The following is a 27,700-nucleotide window of genomic DNA, read 5'->3' as shown; positions in this document are numbered from 1 at the left end:
ACCTGCTAAAGCAAGTTTTTTCCCCTCCCATTTTAAAGTCCCATATTTACGTCCAGATGACAGCAATGGTATTGCGATGAGTGTCATTTGCTATTGAGAGTGCTAGGGGTGTAATGGCTCTGTCATTCAAGTCTAAGCGTTTGGGTGTGGGAGGAAGACCAGTGATAGATGCAGTCTGCAAGTGTGCAGCCAAAATTAAATTAACTAATTTAATCCAATCCCACATTATTTATGTAGGATGAGGAACTTCTACAATACGTATATAGTGACCCCAGACCATAGAGTATATATAAAAGCCCCAGACCAGCATGAAGAAGCAAATTCACCCACGCCTGCGGCCTACCTTCCTCCTCAGGTTCAACACCACACAGGGGTGTCGCACCAAATTCTGGGCCCTGGGTACAAGGATCCACTCAATTTTTTTGCTTTAACTATTGAAAAATAGCAGATATACAAGCTCGCTGCGAGCTTGTAGATCTGCTATTTTTTGAAAGATCGTGAAGATTTGTGCAAGTCTTTGAATGTTTCAAATCCTTCTAAGGTTTTTTGAAAAACCTATGTTTCTATGTCAGTGGTGCTCAAACCTTTCATGTGAAGGACCCCCAAAATGATATGTATTAGGCCACGGACCCCCATCTCAAAATATTTCGTTCCAGGGACTCCTCAGAAACAAAATTTGAGTTACAAATGTTCGCTTGAAAAATACATAATTATATTAGAAGATTTGCACACATTTTCACAACTTTTCAAAAATAGCAGATCTACAAGCTCGCAGCGCGGCACCGATGTGAGCTTGTATATCTGCTATTTTTTCAATAGCTTAAGTATAAAATAATCAAGGCCCCTCCACCTTGGAGGGGCCTTCCCCCCCTTGTGACGCCCCTGACACCACAGCAAAAGATTGAATAGCTGCTGCAGTGGCAGTGAGGGTGAGGTGGGGACAGGCAGAGTGGAGCTTGTCTAGGAATGTCCATTCAGTGTCCCTGTGGTATTAAAGCTAACCTAATTCTTCCGGAAATCAAACAAAATAGGGAGGCAGCTTAATCTCTGCTCAGGTGGGCAATTCAATGTGAAGGGAATTAAATGACTTCCCAAAGATGTCACATGATATTATGGCTTATTCATCACTAGTGAGCCATGACATCAATTTCAGCCAGGCATAATAACTGGCATTTTTATCTTTCAGTGAATTGGTCTAATCAAGCCCTATATGCTGTGTTCTGATGAAGACGTGACTCATTTGTCATCTCACAATTGCCTTATAGTGTCACCTTGTGGTGTACAACTGTACGTGCAGGAATGGATTTCCCATGAGGAGGGGCCACTTACACACACTATTGGTGTGTCGTGTCAGCACCTGTCAGCAGCCAGCCAGCAAGCAAGCAGAAGCTTCAGAGACATAAGGCACTTTCAAAAACGGTATTCTGTCTAATGACCTGCCTGTAGGCTACCTCTTGTTATTATGTGCTTCTAGCTGCACAGACAACATCCTTTAAATGTATTTTATTTTTATTTTTTATTTTTTGATTGAATTGTTGCTGCTGTTTTTTCAGTCACTTTTGTTATGTCTGTTCCATGTGTAGCCTGCCTGCTCTGCTCTACTTGTGTTTCTGAGATTGTGTTCCCCTCTGTCAGTAGTATATTAGAGAAATAGGTGTAGGTAGCCTACCCTACCTCATGTTTGCATTGTCGGTTTAAATAGCTCATTGACAAACTGATCTGTATGTATTAATTGATTGACACTAAGCTACACAAGGCGCACAGCCAATATTGCCCTTTATTTCTTTTCCTCGATTCAGAGAAAACTCCTTCTCAATAAAAGCTCCACGCCCTCCGCTCACATTCACCGCCGTGGGAACAATCCCCGCCTCCTTGGGGCTTGACTCTTATTTTGACAGCGAGAGCAGGCTCGCACAATGCTTAGTCATGGTGAGTTACAGCTTTGCTCCGCTCCTATGTGTCGCACAGACAGACAGACAGACTCAGAGAGAGAGAGAGAGAGAGAGAGAGAGAGAGACTGCCCGCGATGGAGGATATTTAGTCTAATAACTAGACGACGTGAGTTTCTCGTTTTCTCTGCATGTAATACCCCACGATTGATAGATTTTGTATTATGTTACATGCTAATCTCATTTATGCGAGTGAGTGTTTACCAACAGGAATATATTTAGATCCCGCTCTGGCAGCGTTTTTACTCGAGGATCGACTCAAACCATTACGTTATACTGACTGTCGCTACTCGCTTCGCTCGCTGTCAGGTCTAAACATTGAACTTGTTCTTCGTTGATCTCCAGGATTGGTTCCACTCCAGATAATAACACCGATTGCACGGGAAATGGTCTTTTAATCGAGACACTTTGGCGTGTGTTGGATTGGTAATACTAATATTATGATCAGTGCATACCAGCGCTTCAGATTATTTTTGAACAGTAAAAGCGTGACCCAGTTCTAGGGGGAAACCCCAGCAATCCTTTGTGTGATTGACAGTGTTTTTTTTAAGGTAGATTGCACGTAAATCATTATTGTTTATTACTCTTATAGGGGCTTTATGTAAGGATCGTCTGGCTACTGGTGTTTTGGTACATGCAGTTCTATGAAAGACAGTCCACGTTGGCGAAAGAGTTCCATATGAGTCACAGATGATGGTTTTGTTTTTTTAAATCAAGATGTCCATGGAGCGTGTTATTAGATATCATAGCATTTATTGCGCTATAAGCCCATCTTAAATCACATGCCGTTTAGTCGCGTAATTGCTTCACTTTATTCGCAGGGGGGTATTCAACTGGATTAACGGTTTGTCTGCTGCTGACTGTTATCAAATGTAAACTATAGTGATCCGCTTAATCATTAGAAGTGCATGAAAGTTTGGCTCGTCTTTATGCAGTTGTGCAATTTGTAAGGGCTTTGGTTAGACTGTTTATTTGAAAACGTTAAGAGAGAACGAATGGTACATATGTCACCATAAAACTAAACAATGCTTCTTCCTAGTGGAAAATATGAACTGACATTTGGCAATTGGCACGGATAAACTATCAACTTTAGCCCGGGGATTCTAAAGGCCTGTCTGCAAGGGACAGGGAGTCATTTACAGCTGTGCATCTTGCATCTCAAAGTTGAGCAACCTTCTCTCCTGAAACTATTTTGTTTACTCCTCTCAGACACATTGCAATGTGGCACACTTACACACAACACACTCAAGATTTGACTTGATGAAGACGACTTATCCTTGAGAATATTCTAGACATCAGTTACCTTTGGTTTTACATCACTTTAACTGATGTAAGAGTAGTGCTGCACAATATGGTCACTTGGTAGTATGTCATTTGATTTAATATGATATCAATATCGTGTTATGAGACTAGATATTGCCTGGAATCTGTTATATCGTAAATCAATAGTTATAAAGTATACACATACAGTAAGTGTCCTGGTTTTAATCACTAATACAGAACTCTAGCTCACAATGCATTGGATTGGGATGCATTGTGATTGTCATTTTTGTTGAAAACTAAATGTATAGAATCATCACAATACAATACCAGTAAGACTCCCTAATCGGGAGATAAGCATGTAAAAATCGGCCTGATGGTTGCGCTAAATCGGACAGCTCCATGTTGATGACATGACTCTAGACATACTGTGTACCGCTTTGCGTGATTTTAGGGCAAAATCTGTAGGAGCATACAATATTATAGATTTTGTCCATATTGCCCAGCCCTATAGGACACAATGACCTGCTTACTATATGGACAAAGCCATATAACCTGGCCTATGTATGCTCTATACTCTTATCGCCCATTGCAGGTAATGATTACTGTATGTGCATAACTTAAGGTGTTGTGTTATATAACTTGGAACATCTGTCCCACCATTACTGCTGAGTAACTCTGACTGTCTCTCTGGCCAGTGATCACAATACAGAAGGCCAGAGGCTGCTGACTGTTCTCTCGTCAGTCATTGTAAAGAGAATTCATATTCTGGAAATAAGTGGCATATCTGGAAAAGTATCTTGCATACCTTTGCTTTGGAAGTCCAACAGGTCATTGTGTAAATTAGTTTTGTAACTTGTTCACCTCACATTTACTAAAACACAGTTGTTCTTTTTTTCTCCCACATTTTGTTTGCTTCTTTAAGAGAATGCAAGAAAGAAATGTGTTTGAAAAACAAGTACTGTTTTCCAAGAAGCCAATCCCGAACTTGAGTTTTCTACTGCAATTGTTCCCTATCAAAATTCTTTCTGCCTTACAGAGTGCAACCAACGAGATTATAGATTCATTTGAATAATTTGTGATTTTATTTATCTATATTCTGGTAGAACCGTTTCCTGCATAATTTTTGCAACCAGTCTAGGTTATGCTAGTGCAGAGCACACCTCTTCCCTCCTTTACGAGAGAAACTGGATTGGTCACAAGACGGGGCAAATAAAACACTCAGTCACGCTGGCCAGCAAAAATCAGGCCTAATTTAAGTCACTCCATCTTCCCCAGTAATGTGCGTCACTCCTCTGCTATCCTGTTCACACTCGCTACATTCCCTTATGTCACTCTGGAGACATTCAAGAAGGCTTCTACTGGCTTGTCCACAAACAAACCCAACACTCACGCGTACCCCAGCTGCACAGCCTCGTATATTTAAAGGATTTAAAAGGGGAAACCTATGCACGCTATGTTTGGCGGACCCAGTACAGGATCCTCGATTAGTGCTTTCATTGCTATGCTCCACAACAAACGGGCCTCATAGATTGATCCGAGATGGCGGGCCTGTGTAAACAATAGTTTGTCAGACTTCTCTCCCACATCAAGTACTCAAGAGATTGAGACTGATAGCACCAATTACTCTCCAAGCAATTCTATCAGATCCTTTTCCCCAACCCAACCCTGAACAACATTGACCTGGTGAAATCTTTCACTATTTTTTGAAACTTTCTCAAAATAGCCAAAGCATAACTTTTAAGTGGTTCTGGCTGTTTTATACTATTAAGAGAAGTGTGTGCTAACCAACGAAAAAAAGGTGTGCGCACTTGTGCAAAATTATTTGTTTGTATTCTTATAAAAATACTTAAAACAGACTTGACACATGAAGAGTCTTATCAGAGGCACATGATTAAATAATACAAGGATGTGTCTGGATGTGAGTCATGATGCCTGGGATTAGAACATGCTCACAATGACATAGATAAAACTTTGCCCTACTGTACTTTAGAAGGAAGTACTGTGCACACACACCATGGGTGTGAACAGCATTGCATGTTCACCATCAAATAATACTGTTGCATAGTTACTACAGCTGAGTCACTTGCTTCCCATATTTGCAGTGTGCAAGATTCCATCATAATTTTAGTACTCTGCAAATGGGTAAATATATAAACCAGCCAATAACTTCATAAAAACATTTATGAAGCTGCATTTGTGTGACTGCAAATAAAACGTAACAGAGCAGTGTTCTGTATCTAAACATAAACTCTCTGTCTTTTTTCTCCTCCCAGCTGTCAGCTGAACCAACAGCTTCCCAGTAAACACAGCGGCGCAAACGGATTCCTTCGCCTGGCCAACCTCTAGGAAGGCCCCTCCTGAGTAATCCAGTGAACAACACACTCCCCCGTTCCTGTGAACTTCAAGCAGCACTGATGACATTTTTGGCTGTAGATCCTCTTCTTTTTCTTACAGTTGACAAGCTTTCCACTGCCCAGTCTTTGCTATCTGGCAGCTCTGGCAGAGGTCTAGCCGTACAAAGGCAGCTTTAATTATTAGCTTCATTATCAAGGGTGTGAATCACCTTACATTTGATTTATTCCTCCTGGGAGAAGAAAATCAATATGCAAGCTTGATCTAACTGTCATTTATCAGAGGCAATTTAAAATACCTTTTTTTGCGTGAGTGTGTAATGTGTATAGTCATAGAATTTTGCAATTCATGCCATGCTGAAGTTGGCTAATCAGCAATTTTGGAAACACATGGTGTAGATATTTGAATAGACTCCTGTTTGCTCAGACTGTTCTAGGGAATGGTTGGACAGTGTCGACATCCCCCTCGGCAGTAAGAAAATACTTGTGTTGCCAACACAAACAGTTACACTAAAACGTCAGGCCAATGTTTTCCTTGATTCTTACTGGACCTCGTCTTGCCATAAAACGTTTCTCAGTCCACCCCTGCCTGAATCTGTAAATTATACTAGGAACAAAGTTTACCCTTGGACAGAACCAGAGGAACCCAGGACTTGGATGATATTGATGCAATAAATCATTTTGGAACGGTTGGACAGCACAAATAGCCATGAGTGGCGGTTAGCATAAAAGACTCTAGTTGTTCCCCTACTTTTCACTATGGCTGAACTCATGGATTAAATGGGAAAGAAGGACACATATCCATAAACTTTTCGCAAAATTTGCACTATTCTCACTACAGCAACACAGAACCAAGCATACTCGGGTCGGGAGGAAAAGACCCCAAACCGTTCACAAAACCCTCACTACTTTGTTGAGATTAAAATATTCCTTTATTTTACCCACGACCTCCAGTGGCGGAAGGATGGCCCGTAGCACAGCCTACTGTTCTTGAATAAAGGGACGAGGGGGAGGAGACGTGTCAGGAAATGACTAAGTGCATGACAGAATGCAAGGCGTTGGTGACGCCGTCGACGCGCAATGGACACCGCGTCTTCAGCTACACCCTGGAAAGCCACACAGCGGCCGCCTTTGCCATCATGAACGAGCTGCGACTGGAGCGACAGCTGTGCGATGTCACACTCCGCGTTCGCTACAACGATCTGGAGGCAGTGGACTTCGTGGCCCACAAGGTGGTGCTGGCCACATCATCCCCGGTCTTCAGAGCCATGTTTACCAATGGCCTGAAGGAGTGTGGTATGGAGGTGGTGCCCATCGAGGGGATTCACCCCAGGGTGAGTGAGATTGTGAGATCTTTCTGCTGTACATACTTGGTGTCACACTTTATTGTAGTTTTGCATGAAATGAAGGGGACATGTGGACTGGGTAACACGTGATATCATGGGTTGCTATCTGGAATTTAATTCAGTGTTTGTGTGCCCACCATATGTAATAGATAGTAACTAGACTAATTTGAGTCTATTCTCATCTTATTGCTAGTTAACCAGCAGAATCAATTAATTTATCCGCAGTCCTTTGAGAGTCCATTACATATACGGTACTATATCTCCAGTCTACTACTGTAGGGAAGAGACACACATTTATTACATTACAATTAACAGTCATTTGATACAGGCTGTCCCTTTTTTCTTTATTATCCAAAACAAGTAATATTACTTGCCACAGCCGGCTGACCCACAGCAGGGACCTGAAAATGGCATTATCAGGCATGATAAAAGGAGCTTGAATATCAGCATGACCTCATTATCAAGAGTTTGTGAATGGTACAGCATGTATTTTTCTCTGCCATCCTGGGTGGCTGCCAAGCGCACAGACATGCACACGCAGCACAAGAGGATGAGTTTGCTCAAGAGTGCAATATTACTTTGCAGAGCATACATTCATAAACCACAGTAGACTATTCATAAACCACAGTAGACTATTACACAGACGACAGACCAAGCTTAAATATTGAGGAAGTAGCGTATAATGTATGTCATGTCGCGCACACACAGAGACACAGTGTCAGAGCCATAGTGTACGGTAACAGTATGTTAAAGAGTGAGTTTGTGATTAGAACACAGCTGCTACTGATAAGCTTGACTTTCTCTCACTACAGACACAACTCGGCTTTGACAACCTCTAGCCTACTCATTTCTGCACGTCTAAAGACAAATACAGTAGCAAAATGGAATCAGGCCAAATTAACCAAATTAATTTCACTTGTCTTCCTGCAACTCCTCTCACCTAAATCTTTCTTCCTCTCTTCTCTTCATTCATTTCCTCTTCGTATCTTAATTCTGTTTTCTGTTTCTCTTTATTTTATTTAGCATGTGTTATGATATCTGAAAACCTGTTAAAGGGAGCGGTCCTCACTAATCTGTCAAAAGCATCATAATTAGTGTGGTTGGCTGACAGGGCAACACATTATAGTTCTAGGGTAACTGTTTATAGACCTCTAGGGTAATCAATAGGGAGTGGGAATCAATAGGGAATCAATTGGTCGAGCTTCACATGACAGTTAGCTTACCTTAGAATATAGTCAGCAACTGTCAGCAACCACACTCGCAATTTCCAATTGCATCTTTCTAGTTCATGCAATGATGTTTTCTAACAAATTTGAAAGTTGAAAGTGTGTTCTTTGCATTTTCATCTTCCATCTCCTTGTACACCCATCCCTCCTGTCCATACACCATTCCTTCATTCTATCTCTCCTTATCTATCGTCGTTGTCGGGTGGACAACTCGTATCTCCAAGTTTCAAATTTGTAAATTTTTTCGCAAAGTAAAGCCCTGCTTCATCACACAAGGCTGTCACACGAAAGTAGTGAAAACAGCAGATCTATAAGCACACTTGTAGATCGGCTGTTTTCACTAGTTTAAATCATTTTTAATAATGATAAATGCAAAACAAACAGTTTTGGACATACACGGTTTTCACCCGACAACGACGATATCCTACCCTCTTTGTCTCCTCGGGTCGATCCAGGTCATGGACAGGCTGATAGAGTTTGCCTACACAGCGAGCATATCTGTAGGGGAGAAGTGTGTGATCCATGTGATGAACGGGGCAGTGATGTACCAGATTGACAGCGTGGTGAGGGCCTGTTGTGACTTCCTGGTGCAGCAGCTGGATCCCAGCAATGCCATCGGCATAGCCAACTTCGCGGAGCAGATCAGCTGCACTGAGCTCCACCAGAAGGCCCGGGAATATATCTACATGAACTTCAGCCAGGTACGCTGCACCAATGGTTCTCAACCTGTGGGTCGGGACCCCCAGAGGGGTCCCCAAATTATTTTGGGGGGCTTCCCCAGAGCTCTTGTAACTATGAGAGAGGCATTATGACCGGGGCAGTGTCCATTTGTGTGCGGTGCCGCGGTTGAAATGGTCAATAAAAAGGATGAGCGGTTTGGGTGTGAAAAGATCTGTTGTTCCTGTAGTGAAGTGGACCAGTTTCCCCCATCACTCAACAGTAAAGAGACCAACATGCAGTATAAGTGTATCGGGGTATCTGCACATTTCTAAAATGACAATTTAAGGACTTTGAAGACCATTCTAGAACCTCTGGTCAAACAGGGTCCGCGCGTCAATATGCCGACGGGCCGGTATGCCGATGAACTAAACCTAACCCTAACCCTAACCTCTGTGACGCGGGTGAGTAACTAACCTGCCGACGCTACTCTGAAAAACAGACTGGCGGAACAATGAGCGGACCCTGGTCAAACATTGGTCAAATTGCCAAATATTAGAGGCAAAAACTTGCGTTGCGACTGCGAGGCGTCGTGAGCATGTAGATCGGCTATTCTCACAATGCAATAGATCGAGTCAAACTAAATGTAATGCCAACTCCTACAAGTGCTTATGCAGGGTGAGGGGGTCCCCAGTTCAAATATGATTATTTTGGGGGTCGCGGCCTGAAAAGGTTGAGAAGCACTGCGCTACACTGTGTGCTATAAGCAGATATACCAATGCTTCTATGATAATTTACTGCATTTGTTTTGTCAATGAAGTAAGGAATAATGTTCATACAGCCAGCCATTATTGGACAATAAACCCAGAAAGGGTGATTGATGCAGGACCAGCACTAAGCAGAGGTACTGCTTTGCCTTGTCCAGTAATGACCACCTCACTGTGAATGTACATTATGCTGCTTATTATATGGCTACTTATGAACAAAAGGAACATGTGCTGTGGAATATTGAAAATGATTTGAATGATTCACAAGCTTCCGCTTCTATAGCAACGTAAACAGAGGTAGAACACCAGTCTGTTACTGAGAACAGCGGGCTGCTATGAGGAAATAACAGACCACAGAATAGTGTGATTCATTCAGAGGTCGGAATGAAACGAGTATTCAACAACGCTGTGTAATAAGTCAATATCAAAGGATCACATCTCTGCGCATGTAATGAAACTTAGTCAGTTGCACTGTGTTATGGCCTATGTATAGTATAGGAATTGTGCATAAAGTTGCAGAGGAACAATGTGTCCATATGAAATTCATAGCTGTCCTCTCTGCCTGATGTTAATTTTTGTATTTCTGTCCTTGTCCTTGCGAGGTGCCAGCCAACTAAATCAACAATCGTTGCCGCACAATCGTAGTTGCAGATGCCAAAAATGTATTGTGGACACAGACATAAAAACACCAACATTTCGGACAAACTAGGCTCTTTATCTTCCAGTCCTTATCCCTTTTATGCCCATCTAGATCTGTTTATGTGTCGGTCCCTTTAATACCCAAATATGGAGAACCCTGATGTCATTAGTAATATTCCCAAGGCATGCCCCCTTTTGTGCCCATATAAGGAGATGAGTGTTTTATTTTTGTTCCTGATGTCTAGATGACACATTGAGGTTAGACAACAAATACACTCTCTATTTGGCATAGGGACATTGGTAACTCCTTGTTTGTTTATGTTGTCATAGTGACGTTGCCGTGTGGTTTGTTTATGGTTATGTTATTATCATAGTGACATGGCTAGGATTGGCACATGTCTGGCTTGCCTCTACTGCCAGAGATGATCATTTACGTACTGTTTTTTGACCTGCCCTATTCAGTGTGTCTTCAACAACAGGCTGCTTTCACCCGCATTGAGGACCATTATGTAATTTATTTAGTCACAAGGTTATAGTTTGAACAGAAATGATATGGCTCATCTAATCTTAAACTGATATGGCTTAACCCAATATATTATCATTTTCTGTCAATGCTAAGTTAGTCACACATTACTGTATGAAGCTTAATTAATCTGCCAGCTCATAACTGGCGTCTTTGTAAATTAAAAAGAGCACAAAGTGACTCTTTGACAGAACACTTTGAGTCAGATTCATGCCAGGTCTCTTATGTCTGGGGGAAATGTGGCGTAAACAAATACAGTTCCATTGTGGTTTCTGTAGCCCGACTTTTCCGCTTCAAACCTTTTGCAAACAATTGCCCTGTGCCTCTGTGTGGTCAGGTGATAGTCAAATATGAGTGCAGTGAGTCAGTGAGTAAAATGTGGGTTTACCTGTGCTCCAAGTCTGCATAACTTATGTGATAGTCAGGGACTGTAGCAAAGGATAAGAGTGGGTGTGTGAATTTTTAATTATATAGCTTCATTGATTCAATTCAGGTTTATTTGTTTCAAATTACAGTCTCAAAGGGTTTTACAGGCTTATATTGAATTGATGTACAAAAATAAATGTCTCAAACATTTAGCCTTTTGCCTCCCAAACAGATGTATCATTATAATTGTGAATAGTATCCTATGTTACTCTCTGAATGGAAAGGAATGGAGAATGTCTAATTATAAACACCAGGGTTAACTTTCTCCAGCTACATTCACATCAATCCAGCATCACAGGGTCATCTCTGCTCTGCATGTGCTATGTTGATACCTTGATATTTGACAAAAGTAGTCACAGACATTTTCATGACTTTATTGGGAATATGCTGTATATATGTGTAGGGATGGGATGATAAACGATATTATCATTTATCGTGATAAAAAACACTCACGAATCTTGTATCGTGGAGATTTAATTTATCGTGAAATCGTCCTCCGTCATGCACTGGGATCAATTCACCTTTTATTTGCCGAGCTGCATATCCGCTACCATTTAAACCCTCTATTGGTAAAACGTACTTATAATATACAGTACATACTGTACTTGATACAGTCTTTTTTTCACTCTCTACCAAATCTCTTTGCCAAAGAAATGCCGATCTACAAGCTCACAACACGTCGCAACGCGGCTCGTTGATTGATGTTGATGCAATAATATCATAAATCGCGATATCTTTGGTCACTATAATTGTATGATCATCATATGAAACTTTATATCGTCCCATCCCTATATGTGTGTGTCTATGTGTATAAAGTTCCCCTCCTCCTCCTTCCTTCAGGTGGCAACACAAGAGGAGTTCTTCAACTTGTCCCACTGCCAGCTGGTGACCCTCATCAGCCGCGATGAGCTCAACGTGCGCTGTGAGTCCGAGGTCTTCCAGGCATGCGTGGCCTGGGTGCGCTACGACCGGGAGAACCGGAGGCCTTATGTCCAGGCCTTGCTTCAGGCTGTTCGCTGCCATTCCCTCACCCCCAACTTCCTGCAGGCTCAGCTTCAGTCTCTGGACTGGGACCCCCAATGTAAGGACTATCTGGCACAGATCTTCCAGGACCTCACCCTCCACAAGCCCACCAAGCTCAACTCCTGCCGAACGCCCAAGGTGCCGCAGCTCATCTACACAGCGGGGGGCTACTTCCGTCAGTCTCTCAGCTACCTGGAGGCCTATAACCCCTGCACAGGAGCCTGGCTGAGGCTAGCCGACCTCCAAGTACCCCGGAGTGGCTTGGCTGCCTGTGTGATCAGTGGGCTCTTCTATGCAGTCGGGGGAAGGAACAATGCGCCTGACGGTAACATGGATTCTAACACATTGGACTGCTACAATCCTATGAACAACTGCTGGTTGCCCTGTGCGCCAATGAGCGTGCCAAGGAACCGTATCGGGGTCGGTGTCATCGATGGGATGATCTATGCTGTGGGAGGGTCGCATGGGTGTATTCATCACAATAGCGTGGAGCGGTAAGTCAATTGCTTTTTATGTGCTGCACACTGGGTTAAGCCAAAACGGGTACTTCTTATAGCAGGTACCCGCTCATTTGTGTACTTCCCCTGTGAAAGTCGAATTAAAAGGTGTTTTATTTTCATTCAGAGTAGCCAATTGTTTTTACATATTTTTCTTCCAAATTAAGTACAGGTAATTGTGCCAATTAACCCTCCCCACACATTTCTGCATTGCCAGTGGCAATTTGCCACTGCTCTTGTACGTACCTGGCTCACCTGCCAGTGAGGAGCCCCTGGAGGACATACAGTAGCACCTCCATCACATACTCCTCCTGTTCAACACCCCTCACTGACAGGCGCCGCCCCAGCCTGTAGGAGTTGCTAGTACAGTGACAAAGATCACCTTCCCTGCCCAGCATCCCTCCCCTGAGCACAGCCAATGGTGTTTGTATTCAGTAGATTGACACTTGGCCAAGTAGCATGTGTGGATTCGAACCCCTAGACTCCACAGTGGTGGACAAGTACTTTACACCTGTTTCATGTGAGTGACGTTTTTGAAACTAGCACACTACTGTATATTGTCTTTCACGATATAGTGGGATATAGTTTCTAAATTACCTCCACGGTGACATAAGAATGCATGTAGAGTATGCACAATCGGGCTGTGCCGTGCGTGTGGACCGAACTGTCTTTTGTGTATTTACTGTACCGGTATGTTTCAAGCCTAGACCTAGATTGCTTAAAGCACTTAGTGGCGTTGTTTTGTTGTTTTAATTCATTTATTAAGATGGTTCTGTCAGTTTTTTGTTTTGTTTGATTATTCATGTGGTTAAGACAGTGAAATGTGACAGGAAAGCAAGAGCAGAGGTGTGGAAGTCAATTCCATGATTAGCATTCTTAATGGCTGAGGCTGGCACCAAGGTGCCCTACACTAGTACATAGTGCATTTTGTGGCTATTAAAGGATCAATGAGAGGGATTGGGTTAAGTTTGCAGAAAATTGTAGATTCCACTGAGAGCCTCAGACTCCGTGCTACTCCTCCCGCCCAACATTCCCTAGTGCTGACAGGTGCTACCACAGCCCTTAGGAGTACGTGCGGTGACAAATATCACCCTCCATCCCCGGGCACGGCACTATTGTGTTTGTATCTGTAGACGCGTGACAAAGCCGGATACACCGTGGGCGATTCGAACCCCTTTACTCAGTGGTGCATTGGTGATTCAATGTTTGGGGGGTCACTTATCTAGAGACATCACACGCACATCGCTCAACACCTACTACACAGGTCTATTGATATGCATACAGACTTGTTTCTTTGTTAAAACACCCTGTTGTGACTCTAAAGCGTTGGCGAGATGTGAACTTGGGGGGGTTTTTAGCATCAATGCATGTCCGTTTGCGAGAGAGGTGTGACCCCTGCTCAGAAAAGATATGGGGTGGCGGGGGCACACAACCCCGGACTAATTCAACACTGCCTTTACTTCACGGTGGTGGGCAGGTACTTTACCTGCCCACCACCGTGAAGTACTTAACCGAGAACTTAACGGTGAGAACTTAACCGAGATGTCAAAACCCTCATGCTTATGAGATATCTGGGTTGTAAGGCCAGATATCCCGACTCGTAGGGAAGACTATAGGCTCTCTCCATGAGAGCTGGCTAATGAGCTGATGAGTTGTGTCTGCGTCAAGCTCCTACTCGCATCTAATCTGTCGGTAGATAATGCCGGTCTTATATAAGGCTCATTTGAGCACATAGAAAGCGTTTTGGTGTGCCGATGAGTGCATTGGGTAGGTACTAGGCTTCTTCTTACTAAGTACACCTAGCGCATGGAGCGTGTATTGATGCGGATGATGCAAAGTTCAAATCTATCATAGGGGGCTCTGTGCTCGAACGCTGTGTCATCTGCGTTATTAGCAGGTGACATCTGCTATTCGGGTTAGGCTAGTTGTGTAGAAGCACAAATACATTAGCCAAAATAACGGTAAACATGGACTTCTGACACGGTTCTCTTAACTTCAAAATACATTCAGGTCATAAATGATGGGGATGTTTGTCAGACACAGCTAGGATTAAACTCACACTTCTCACACGGTGTGATTTTATTTGACCCAGGGGAAGGGAGGGGAAGGTGTTAGATTCAACACTGTGGCCTTGATCTTGATTGGCTGGTCTCTCTAAAAGTTGAACTATTTTCTTCTTGAGGCACCCAGGGCTTGGGAAGAGGAACGTTCCTAGAGCCTCTTTACCAGTTAAAGTGCATTTATTAGACTGAACCACTAACAAGATACTATTAATGGATAATAAAACAGGGTGGTGAATGTGTAATGTATGTCAGAACATTAACTGGTGTGCTATAAAATTTTGTCCCACTTTAATGGCTTGTCCTAGAGAGTCTACCCGTAAGGGTGCGTTTAGGGCTGTCACGATTATGACATTTTACATGACGATTAATTGTCACTCAAATACACGATTAACGATTTAATTGTGTTGTTGTCATTGATAATTACATTTCTGTTCGGCTTTTAGGCTTTGAAGATGCACATGGCAGATATGACACATAACCTAAATACACAAAGAAATTACTGACATATTTGACAACTTACTACTTAAAAAATAACATTGATAGTGGAAATAGCCGATCTACAAGCTCACAACGCGTCGCGATGCGATGCCTTGTGAGCTTGTAGATCTGCTATTCCACTATTTCTGAAAATGTATGAACATTTTTCAACATTCACGATTATGACGATTGTGACAAAATAACTGCGACTATGTCAAATAATTGCGATTAGACGATTATGTAATAATTGTGACAGCCCTAGGTGTGTTTTTACATGTTGAGTGAGTTATATTTACACTCCGGATTTCGTGTGTTGTGGAAAATACTAGTGAATCCTGTTGTAAATGAAATGGATCAGGATGCCAAGAGTTTTAAATTTCCCTTGCTCCTCCTCAGGTATGACCCAGACCGAGACCAGTGGAATCTGGTAGCTCCGATGTTGACACGGCGTATCGGTGTGGGGGTGGCTGTCATTAATCGGCTCCTCTACGCTGTGGGGGGGTTTGATGGGATCCACCGCCTTAGCTCATCTGAGTCCTACAACCCTGAGAAGGACGAGTGGAAGACCATGGCTGCCATGAACACGGTCCGCTCTGGCGCAGGTGAGGAAATGATAATAATAATCAGAAATACAGTAGGGGTGCAACAGTTAAACTAATCTAATTGATTTTAATATGATATTGATTTTTTAATATGATATTTTGGAGAGAAAAACAAAATGGACAATCTACAAGCTCACAATGTGTCAAAATGAGACGTGTTGTGAGCTTATAGATCGTCTATTTTCTGTATTTTTAAGTGGTTAGACTAATTGATTTAGTCAACTATAAAAAAGTATTTTTTAAATATATATTAGACTTTTCTTCTTGAATAATCTAAAAATTCATCAACAGAATAATCACAAGAAAATAATCTATAGTTGCAGCCCTAATCAGAAATTCTCTCTGAAGCCTCGATTACCCAAAAAAAACTATCAAAAATCAAGAAAAGAAAAAATATATCCACAATTTTCCCCGGGGGTTTACTGGAGACTATCAGGACCAAACTTCCGGGTTTAACAGCAGACATACAAGCTCACGTCGCGTCGCAGATGCAACCCGTTGTGAGCTTGTAAATCGGCGGCGGAAGATCGGTGCAAACGTCTGCGCAATGCACTATGGGGCGTAGGAAAATCGTGGATAAATATTTTCAGTTGGACAGACATTCTTTTTGGAAACACTAGATTGGGCTTTGAACGTTGACACATTTTGTACAATGTACACCCAAGGGGTTGTGAAAATCATGCCAGTCATGATTAGCTATGTCAAGTAAAGATTTGTGGATGGCTATGATTGTAACTCTGAAGGGTAGACACTAATCATTATCACACAAAAAGAACCTGGAAACCGTTTTAAGTGAAGCATTCATCCACTTTACTTTTCCATTCATCTTTTTTACTGTCGGAAAGAAGAAAAAAGTCATCCCCACAATGTTTTATTAATTTAATCATCCATAGATTTATCTTTCCTAGCAGACCCATTAACGGCCATAGAAGTGATAAACCTCTCTTGTGAAGTGAAATAAAGTGCTCCTCGTCTTTTTAAATATTAACATTACTGATACATAGTTGTAGTCTAGGTCTGTTCACAGCGACTCACTGTTTATAAGATGATAATTAACGTTCGAGTTAAGTGACCCTTGACCACTCCTCTGCCTCTAGGAGTGTGTGCGCTGGGGAATCGCATCTATGTGATGGGGGGCTACGACGGAACCAACCAGCTGAACACAGTGGAGCGCTATGATGTGGAGACTGATACTTGGAGCTTTGCTGCCTCCATGAGGCACAGACGCAGTGCTCTGGGAGTCACCACGCACCATGGACGGATCTACGTGCTGGGTGCGTACAGGGACGTCACAAGGGGGGAAAGTGAGATTGAGTTACTAGGGCCCAAGGTGGAGGGGCCTTAATTATTTTATACTTTAGCTATTGACAAATAGCAGATATACAAGCAGTCGGTGCCACGCTGCGAGCTTGTAGATCTGCTGTTTTTGAAAAGTTGTGTAAATGTGTGCAAATCTTTGAATATATGTATTTTTTAAGCGAACGTTTGTAATTAAAACTTTGCTTCTGGGGGGTCCCTGGAACTAAGTATTTTGAGAAGGGGGTCCGTGGCCAAATACATATCATTTTGGAAGTCCTTAGCATGAAAAGGTTTGAGCACCACTGACATAGAAACATAGGTTTTTCAAAAAACCTTTGAAGGATTTGAAATATTCAAAGACTTGCACAAAGTTTCAAGATTTTTCAAAAAGCCGTGAGCTTGTATATCTGCTATTTTTCAATAGTTGAAGTACCCAGGGCCCAGAATTTGGTGCGACACCCCTGGGTGCGTATCTGGAAAATGTGCCAGAGAAAGAGTCAAGCTTTCCTGACTGCAATTGGCATGTTTATCCTTACATACCTAGACCTTTTAAAATTAGAAGCTGACAGAGACTCCACCAGCCCTTGGCACACACTTAAGACAGCAACACCCAATCCAACTGTTTGCTCTTATGAATGATCTAACAGCTCATGGCATACTATTTACACAGTGAACAACCCTATGATTTTGACAGCAACTCAGAAGAATATGCCTATTCTCTGTGGTGTCCAGCGATGCTTGAAATAATTAAAATGTTAATGGTTTTGTTAAAACGTTAAAAGCTCTATATTCTGATAGTAATCATTGTTATAGAGTGTTTGTTCAGTAACATGGGTCTTCCCATCTCTCCAGATCTTTAGTTCAGATGAGTCACCAATTTTATTCAATCAGTAGAGAGAACCCAATTATCAATTACCCAATCATGTTTGTTTGTTTCATCACTTCCCATTCCACATCCCGGGCCGACCGTGACATTTTATTTTCTGTTTGCTAAAGGACTGGAGGAGACCCCATTACTGAACAAACTCTTTAATGATTACTATGAGAATATATAAATTACTTACAGCATATTTAATTAATTAACATCTGTATACATTACATTCTGGAATCACCCATAATCTAAAAAGCGTTATCCAATACATGGAATATGACATCATTACATTGTTAAATAGCCCTGTTAACCAACAAACACAGTATTCTCTAGCATCAATAAAGAAAGTAAATAAACCCACAGTAATATAACATTCCTGTGCATAGAATACTGTGGTTGAACCATCAGAAATACAGTTCAGAATTTAACAAACCCTGACAAAATATACCAAAGGAGGGTTATATAACTCATTGGTTCTCAATTGGATTTCAGGGAGTCTCTAGGTTCCTTTGTGGAGGTCTAAATTGACCCTTACAAGTCTGTAACTCTGACAGTGTACAAATGGAACCAAATGGAACCTAACGGGTCCATTTGGTTCCATTTGTACACTGTGTACATGTGTACAAATGGAACCAAATGGAACCTAACGGGTCCATTTGGTTCCATTTGTACACTGTCAGAGTTAAGGGGAGACCTTGAAATGTAAAAGTTTGAGAAACACTGATATAACTAAACATCTGTTGTGTGTAAACAGGGGGCTATGATGGCAACAATTTCCTGGATAGCGTGGAATGTTATGATCCAGAGACGGACACGTGGTCGGAGGTGACTCGAATGACATCGGGGCGAAGTGGTGTAGGCGTGGCTGTGACCATGGAACCCTGCCAGAAGGATCTGTCTCAGGCTCAGAAGTCTGAGAGGGAGTGTGGTGCGTCATCGCCAGGGTATCACTCAGCCAGTTCCGGTTTCAACTCTCACCACATCCAGCGACACAACGGACCTTTCAGCAAGGACACCTGAGCCTGCCTGCCCCACACTCTGAGACACTCTCTCTTCAGTCTTCCGTGAGAAAATGGCTCCTCCCAGCTGAGTAGAAACACCCTACTGGGCTGCCTCTGTCTTTTTCCAACAGTCAGTTGATTTTAGTTAGGGGCTTAAGATAACAAGAGCTATCTGTTTTTTATTCAAAATTCTGGACTTTGATTCATTTGTAGCCAGTGCGTGAATTGTTTTCCATAAAGTTAGACAGGACTTTGATCAAATTGTCTGCGTGTTTTAGTGTTTTCCTGATTGGACCAACATCTCTGCTTTGACCAATGGGAGAGAAGGGCTGAATTCTAGAAATGGCTATTTATTGGTCTAGACGTGGGCTGCTCATGGATTAGCCGTGGGCTTTTTTTCTATTCGATTTGTGCAGAAAAACCAAATCTAACGTAGCAGAAAACAAATTCAAAAATACGTTTTGTTTAAATAAGGAAATGGGATAGAGGAAAAAAAGATTTGTCAGATTAAAGGAGTAAAGTGCAAAGTGCCATTATCATGCCTGTGAGCATGATTATTATCATCACTATATTCACTCAAGGTGCTTGATGTGGAAAGGAACTAACCTGTGGCACAGCTATTTCATGTTTAGTAATAAGCCAAGTGGCCCAGGCAGCCACAAGATGAAGCTTATAGTTTATGATTTCTAAAAACAAAACAAAAACATCTGTGATAAGAAGACAATGGCCTCAGTTCTTAAAAGCATAATCGTATGCCTTCTCCCATAGTCACTTGGTTTTTAATTAGATCTGACGATTTTGGGTATGTTTAACAAGCATGCCACCTCTTGTAAGTCCATCAGGGGCCATTTTATATTTGTATGAAGTGCCAAGAGAGTGCAGAGACAGGTTTTAAGTGTGGTTTGTGGAAAGGGAATACTGTAGCATTTAGACAGGTATATTTCAAGACGATGTGTTGCTGAATGTGTTTCAAAAGGTATAAAACTGAAAAACACTACTTATTGAATAATTGAAACATCCCCTTAAGTTTTCACTTGACATTGGGTTTTCTGCGCCAAACTTCACAAACAGAAGTGATTTGCACGTGTTTATGCATTAGTATTCAGATATTGGAATAAATAAAAAATGAAATCTGCTTAAAGAAATGTATTTGTAACAGCAATTTAAGCTACAAGGTTTTTTAAGTGAAATTTTGTACATTGATATTCTAAGAAGTCTTGTACAGAATTTAAAAACTCAGTTTTTTATTTATTTGTTCTGGTCCTTTTTTTCTTTTACACCTAAACTGACACAGTTTAAACTGAAATCGACTGGTGTTGTGTTTCTTGCTAACTAGCATGTGTTGTAACTACTAGGAATGCTTGTCAATGCTAATTTTGAACATTTGTAAAATTTGCCTCAGTTTGAAAGGGACATTTTCCTGTCAGTCAATACATGGAACAAAATCCTAGAATATTTAAGGTCTGCTTTGTAAATTTTTCAGCAAACAATACCCTGTACAAAACACATTGTAAAATAAAGAATATATGTTTATTTTATCCCATGTGTAATGTGTTTCAACTGAAAAGTAGCATAGCATGGTATATTATTTTACTTTAAAGAAATTGTCCTATGTCTGCCAGGTACATTCTGTAAAGTTACTTCCTTAGTGTTCCCTCTAGATGGCGCCAGTGCTCAAAGTTTCAAAAGAACAATTCCCAGTCAAGGTCGACATTCCACATGTTCAGTTTTTACTGTCTTTGATGCGTTTGTCATGATTGTAATGTAAACGGTGCTCATTTTGGTTTTCACCATTTTTTTAAAACACACTGCCAGCCATTCTGAGAAGCATGTTATTAATATAATGGGCCACGAATATGAAACATCTCAGTTCCTCTCCGAATCTGACAACTATGTGATGGTGATGGTGGTAATTTGAAAGAACACCGTATGCTACTAACATTATGTAGGTCAGTTTTATACTATGTTGACACAATCCTTTGTTAAATGACACATGGCACCCAAAATAATATAGCCTGCCTACCTCACATAGGCTATATTGGTTATTATTATAGGCCTAGGCTACTCAAAGTTGTTTAATGGGGAAATGGAAATAAACGTGATTAGCCTATATAGCCTGTACAAAATAACTAGAAGACTAAGCTTCTGAACTTGTTGCATTAATACATAATAATCATTCTCTCCAGCTGATTTGGTCATGGTCACTGACTAAAAAGTCGTGTGATGTCATGTCAGACAGACTATAGTAACTTGTGTTGTTAGAAGGGGAGGCTCCGGTGCCTCACCTTGCAATCAGCTGTGGTTCATGAGTCGACATGCATACGTAGACACACTGTTGTGTTTGTAGTAGCTACTGTCTGTAGCTAGGAGTGAAACCCCTTGTTTGTATAAAGTCACCAGACAGGACAGGCAGGACAGGACAGGACACTTATTGTCACTGCTGTTTGGCAGGGCGTCAAAACCATGGAACACCCATTACACGACCGGAGCTCTCGCGTTACCTGAATCCCACCCGACACCTGTGGACTCCGCTTAGGCGCAGGTAAGTCAACGAAAACTTTGTTTTTCTTCTGTAAAAGTAAATTCTGAGTAGCTATACGTTTGATAGACGCTAATACTTCATAAGTATACATAATTTACGCTTAATGATTCACTGTCAGAATGTAATGAGGAAGGACTCACTAAGATAGAAGATTAGAAAGATAGCTTGAGCTGTCTCTGTCTGATGTCTGATGATGAAATGCCAGTCATTTAAAATATATTTCAAAGTAGGATGGAGGAATGTTCTTCAACTATTATTTCTGTTATTTCAAGTTCATTATGGCGTAGTAGCCTTATTGTCAAGTGCAATTGTAGGATAGCTGCATCTATTTACGATTTCGTGGATCTGATCTTTCGTTATTTCTATAAGTCTATTTTCCTCCCCGTGGGATATAGCCTATTATCAAGCTTTCAATGTTTGAGCTCAGATTACCATAGCTTTATGAAAGCCATTTTTGGCTTCATTCATTGTTGTCAAACTAGTTTATCCACTTTGTAGGCCTGTACAAGGAGCGAGGCAGTCCATGAGGCAGGCCACAGCAGCCTTCTATTTAATACAGCAAATTGATTGGTAGGCCTATTTTGTAATTGGTATATATTATTATTTAATTGATCACCTATTAGAGAGGCAATAGGCTATGCTGTAAATAACTTTTCATTACTTGTGACGATAACCTGATAAGTTTGAAAAGAAGAAAAGAAAAAATATGATCTTTTCACACAGATATTCTAATTCCTGATGCAGTGTCTGTGAACAGCCTAGTTGTAAGTAGTAAGAGAGATATAAAGAGAGATATACTCGATTATTTTCGATATTATCGATTATTCAATTAATCATATACACACTATAGGCTCTATGTATAGTATAGCCTACTGTGCCGTGCAATAAAAAAAAATAGCAGATCTATCTCAAGGATGCCTCGCATCACAACACATTGTGTTTTTTTTATCCCCCTTTTTTATCCCCAATTTAGTTTTTTCATTATGCCAGTTGATTCCTTCCCACACACATTTTTGTGTTGTCAACTTGTCACTATTGTATCCTACTGACTCCCCTGCTAGTGAGGAGCCCCCACCGGGAGGATGCGTAGAGCCTTCGTCCTACTCCTCCGGCCCCAACACTCCCTATAGGTGCTGCCCATAGGAATAAGTGCAGTGACAAATATCACCCTCCCCGCCAATTTAATCGTATGCTCGATTAAGCCGGATGCACCACGGTGGATTCAAACACACAACCTCTGCAGTGGTGGCAAGACACTTGCAGGGCAGAGACTTGCAGTAAAGATCATGGGGAACGGGACTCGAACCCGCGATGCACTGCCAGGCTATATGAGACTATGTGCCCGGACCGCAAGGCCAGCACTCCGGGCCACATTGTGAACATGTAGATCAGCTCTTTTATTTATTTTACTTTTCACCTCTAATGTTGAAAAACCAAAATAGGATTTGATTATTACGTGATTATTTTATCAAATAGACTGATTATCACCTCTTTGTTACAGTATCCAGGATGATCCCAGTGGGCGAGTTCCGTAATTTCGCTGCAGACCAGAATCCACAGTTTCGGGTTCTAAAACCATGGTGGGATGTGTTCTCTGAGTATCTATGCATGGCCATGCTTATGATTGGAGTGTTTGGATGTACCTTACAGGTGAGACACAGCATAACATATGCTCTTTGTAAGCATAACCTTGTTGTTGCATGTTTTTAAAAAGGGCTATATAAATCAAGTTTATTATTATTATTATAACCTTGTAGCCTCAATGTGACATTTGTATCACTATAATATCGCTTTCAAATCCTAGTTTTGCCAATTATTTGGGGGCCCACTTGCAATACCACCAGTGGGCCTCGGCTCACAGGTGGTAACCTAACTATTATGAACAACCTGTGGATAGAGTAACACTTGTTCACAAAGGCCCTTCTTCTGCTAGAGACCTCTAGCTTTTTAAATCTACGCCACAACTGTTGTTTCTCTACCTGACCTCCAAGTTAGCCAAAAACATAATCTGTAACTGACTCTCTCTCCTGGCCTAGTTTCTATGGAGTCAGATCACTAACCTTGCAGCTTAATAAGTCTCTTTCAGATAAGCTGAACCTAAAATATAACAGAAACAAAACAAAGCAAAGCAGTGTAAACACTTTGAAATTCCACTAGGCCTAATTGTCTTCTCCAACAAGGGCTGGTTGGCTGCACTTAAACCATATCGTCACTGTCGGGCAGAAACCTCGTATCTCCAAGTTTCAAATGTGTACATTTTTTTCGCAAAGCAAAGCCCTGCTTCATCATACAAGACTGTCGCACAAAAGTAGTGAAAACAGCAGATCTACAACCTCACAACGCCTTGCGTGTGCGCTACAAGTGGAGATAGATTAAATACGCTTGAAATGAGGGGACCTACCCTGCCGGAAATAAGTCCCCAGTAATCTTTTGTATTATCGTTTTAGCCCAAGTGTTACTGTACTTCTGTGCTGTATACATTTTTGACTAATAAAGTATTCAATCAATCAAAACTAGCCATCCCCAAATAGTCTGCAGCAAAAACAACAAATTATACAAACAGATACTTTAGCAAATTTGAAAGACACTTTAAGTGCTGTTCCATAATGCTGTTCCACACTTTTCTTGACGAGTACTTTTACAATGACTTCAGAACATATTCAAGCAAGCACCAGTACTTTCACATCAAGTACTTAATAATTTGACATCAACTAGTATATAAATGCATTCCTTCTTTTCTTCTTCAGCTGATACAAAATATAATGAATGAATTATTTAAACCCTACAGTATATACTTCAGTGACTGGGGTCTCCCAGAGATCCACAGCCTCTCCCCTCCCCTTTCCCTCTACACCAAATCTCTCCCCCAAAAGTAGCCCATCTACAGCAAGCTCATAACACGAGGCGCTGTGAGCTTGTAGATCGGCTATTTCCGCAGAATGTTTCCTTAGTATGGCCAAACATACCGGAATTGGGACACTATGGCTCATGTGGCTAATTCAGTTCAATAATACCATTTCTACACAGGGGTGTCGCACCAAATTCTGGGCCCTTGGTGCAAGAATTCACTCACATTTTGTGCTTTAACTACTGAAAAATAGCAGATATACCAGCTCACAGCGCAGCACAGAGTGCTGCTATTTTTGAAAATTTGTGAAAATCTTTGAATATTTCAAATCCTTCTATGGTTTTTTGAAAAACCTAAAATGATATGTATTTGGCCACGGACCCCCATCTCAAAACATCTAGTTCCAGGGACCTCTCGGAAGCAAAATTTGAGTTAGAAATGTTTCCTTAAAAAACTACATTTATTCAAAGATTTGCACACATTTTCACAACTTTCCAAAAGTGCCGCACTGCGAGCTTGTAGATCTGCTATTTTTCAATATCTAAAGTATAAAATAATTAAGGCCCTTGTGACGCCCCTGACTATGGTTCATGTGGCTAATCCAGTTCAATAATACCATTTCTACAGCTCACCCAGGACAAGATCGCTTGCCTGCCCAGCCACTTCACCAGTCCTACTCCTGAGGCCATTGACTGCAGCTACATCCGTGGGTACGGCGAGAACGAGTCATGGGAACACGCCCACTCACTGGTCAAACCTGTGAGCCCCATCATCCGGGAAGTGGTAGGCCGCAAGAACAACCTGGACATTCACCAGTATGTGTTTGTCAACCACTACTGCTATGAGAGGGCTGTGCACTGGTACGGCAAGTACTTCCCGTATCTGGTAGTCATTCACACCATGATCTTCATGGTGGCCAGCAGCTTCTGGTTCAAGTTCCCCGGGACATCTTCTAAAATTGAGCTCTTCGTCACAATCCTGGGGAAGTGCTTCGATTCACCCTGGACGACCAGGGCTCTGAGTGAGGTTTCCGAGGAGAGAGGCGAGGAAAAGATGGTCATTTGGAGGAAGAACACCATGTCAAAATCTGCGCAGGATCACAGCCCAGCCACAGAGGAAGAAATTGTGGGGCTGTTACGAGTCTCCTCTGTCAAGTCCAATTCAGAGAAGAAAAGTCCAGAGCCTTCGCCTGCCACCTCAGTCCTGGATAAGAAAGAGGGAGAGCAGGCTAAGGCTCTGTTTGAGAAAGTGAAGAAGTTCAGAACTCACGTTGAGGAGGCAGACCTCCTCTATGTCATGTATGTGCTACAGACCTGCCTCAAGGTGTTCAAGTTCCTTTTAATCACCATCTACAGTGCAGCATTAGTTCCTAACATTGAGATTGTAGTGCGCTGCTTAGTTCCTCCCGAACTGACTGGTTTCGATATCTATTGCTGTAATCATAACAAGGCACATCTTTTCTCTAAGTTAGCCTACTGCTACATATGCTTTGTGGGAGTGTATGGTCTTCTGTGCATCTACACTCTCTACTGGCTGTTCCATCGGCCTTTGAAGGAGTACTCCTTTGAGCATGTAAGGCTGGAGACGGGTATTAATGACATACCAGATGTGAAGAATGACTTTGCGTTCCTACTTCACCTCAGTGATCAGTATGATGCCCTCTATTCCAAGCGATTTGCCGTCTTCCTCTCTGAGGTCAGTGAGAGCCGTCTCTGTCAGGTTAACCTTAACCATGACTGGACCGCCAAAAAGCTTCGCACCCGCCTCTCCAGGAACGCCGGTGATCGTTTGGAGCTCCACCTGTTCATGTTACCTGGGCTCCCCGACACAGTGTTTGAGGTTTCCGAGGTCGAGTCGCTCAAACTGGAGCTCCTTTCTAATGTCACTATCTCAGGTAATGTGGCACAGCTCTCTGCTCTTCAGGAGCTTGCACTGATTCACTGCCCTGCCAAGCTCCAGCTAGCTGCCCTGACCCACCTCAAGGAAAATCTGAAAGTTCTACGTCTAGCATTCGAGAGCTTAGAACAGGTTCCTGTGTGGATGTACACCTTGCAGGGCTTAGAGGAGCTCTATTTGACCGGTCCTCTAACCAATGAGGTCTCCCGAAGTGCCACCCTGGACTCCCTCAAAGACCTTAAAGCGCTCAGAATCCTCACTCTCCGCAGCAACCTTACCAAGATTCCACCCAGTGTCGGAGATGTCGCCTCACAGCTGCAGCGGCTGTGTATCTATAACGAAGGTGGCAAGCTCCAAGCTTTCAGCACCCTGAAGAAACTGACAAACCTGGCCACACTGGAGCTGGTTGCCTGTGAACTGGAACGCATCCCCAGTGCTGTCTTCAGTCTGTCTAATCTCCAGGAGCTGGACCTAAAGGAAAACAAGCTGACCACCGTAGAGGAGATCCTGAGCTTGCAGCACTGCCAGCGCCTGGTGACACTCCGGCTGTGGCACAACAGCATCAGCTACATTCCTGAGCACATCAGCAAGTTGCACTCCCTCGAGACGCTGGACATCAGCTGGAACAAGCTGCGGAAGCTTCCCTCTAGGCTGTTCTATTGTACCAAGCTGAGACACCTTGATGTCTCACACAACCAGCTCACCACCCTGCCTGCTGAAGTGGGCATCCTGCAGAGCCTGCAGTTCTTCTCTGCAGCTTTCAACTCCCTGGACACACTGCCAGAGGAGTTGTTTTCCTGTAAACGGCTCAAGATACTAGCTATCGGAAACAACCGCTTGTCTTCCCTGAGCACAAGGGTGGCAAACCTGGCCCATTTGGTTCGCCTGGAGCTCAAGGGGAACCGTTTGGAGTCTTTACCTCTGGAAATAGGAGACTGTCCCCTGCTGAAACTTAATGGGGTGATAGTAGAGGACAGCCTGGTTGATCTACTACCATCAGATGTGCGAAACAGAATGACTGACAGTTAAGTTAGAAGAGCCAAGGATTGCTGTTGACATAAGCTGTACAGTAGTGAACTGTATGATATTTTTAGGCAAAGACAAGCTGCACATTTGACAAGGCATCCATGCCTTTAGAAGGATATCTCCCATTCTAAGCAGAATAAAAGGGAAACATTCAAACAATAATTGAAGCATTAAAGAGTAACACATTATTTTCATGTGGAGGAGGCAAATGGAGTTTGAGAAACGTTGTTTTTCCAAATAATATGCACATACTGTAGAAGAAGTACGTCTACATTAAATGCACAGGTCGATGGTCAAGTGGAGACCACTGGAGAAAGCAGGGATGAGACAGGTACGATACATACACTACATAAAGATAATGTAAGAGAGGAGCGTGTGTCATAGCCAAGCTGTACTCAAAACAATAAA

The 27,700-nt window shown here is 42.2% G+C and overlaps 2 protein-coding genes across 2 annotated transcripts; both read left to right on the top strand.

Moving 5' to 3' along the window:
• The first annotated feature begins 1,970 nt into the window (after positions 1 to 1,970).
• keap1b (kelch-like ECH-associated protein 1b) lies at positions 1,971 to 20,479 on the top strand. The gene is made up of 7 exons (XM_080721983.1): positions 1,971 to 2,058; positions 5,486 to 6,897; positions 8,591 to 8,836; positions 11,988 to 12,664; positions 15,604 to 15,809; positions 16,907 to 17,083; positions 18,734 to 20,479. Exons 2-7 carry the CDS (start codon positions 6,592 to 6,594, stop codon positions 18,997 to 18,999), a joined length of 1,878 nt encoding a protein of 625 aa, XP_080578109.1. The 5' UTR covers positions 1,971 to 2,058; positions 5,486 to 6,591; the 3' UTR covers positions 19,000 to 20,479.
• Positions 20,480 to 23,031: 2,552 nt separating this feature from the next.
• On the top strand, positions 23,032 to 27,295 carry LOC308281901 (volume-regulated anion channel subunit LRRC8E; the record flags this gene model as incomplete). Its single annotated transcript, XM_080722241.1, has 2 exons — positions 23,032 to 23,172; positions 24,998 to 27,295. 2 exons carry the CDS (start codon positions 23,032 to 23,034, stop codon positions 27,293 to 27,295), a joined length of 2,439 nt encoding a protein of 812 aa, XP_080578367.1.
• Between the last annotated feature and the right edge of the window lie 405 nt (positions 27,296 to 27,700).

This window comes from Nannobrachium achirus, assembly GCF_963921795.1.
Source record: "Nannobrachium achirus genome assembly, chromosome: 3".
NCBI classification, from domain to species: domain Eukaryota; kingdom Metazoa; phylum Chordata; class Actinopteri; order Myctophiformes; family Myctophidae; genus Nannobrachium; species Nannobrachium achirus.
Note: the sequence above shows the minus strand (reverse complement) of the source record. Positions and strands in the feature narration are given on the sequence as shown.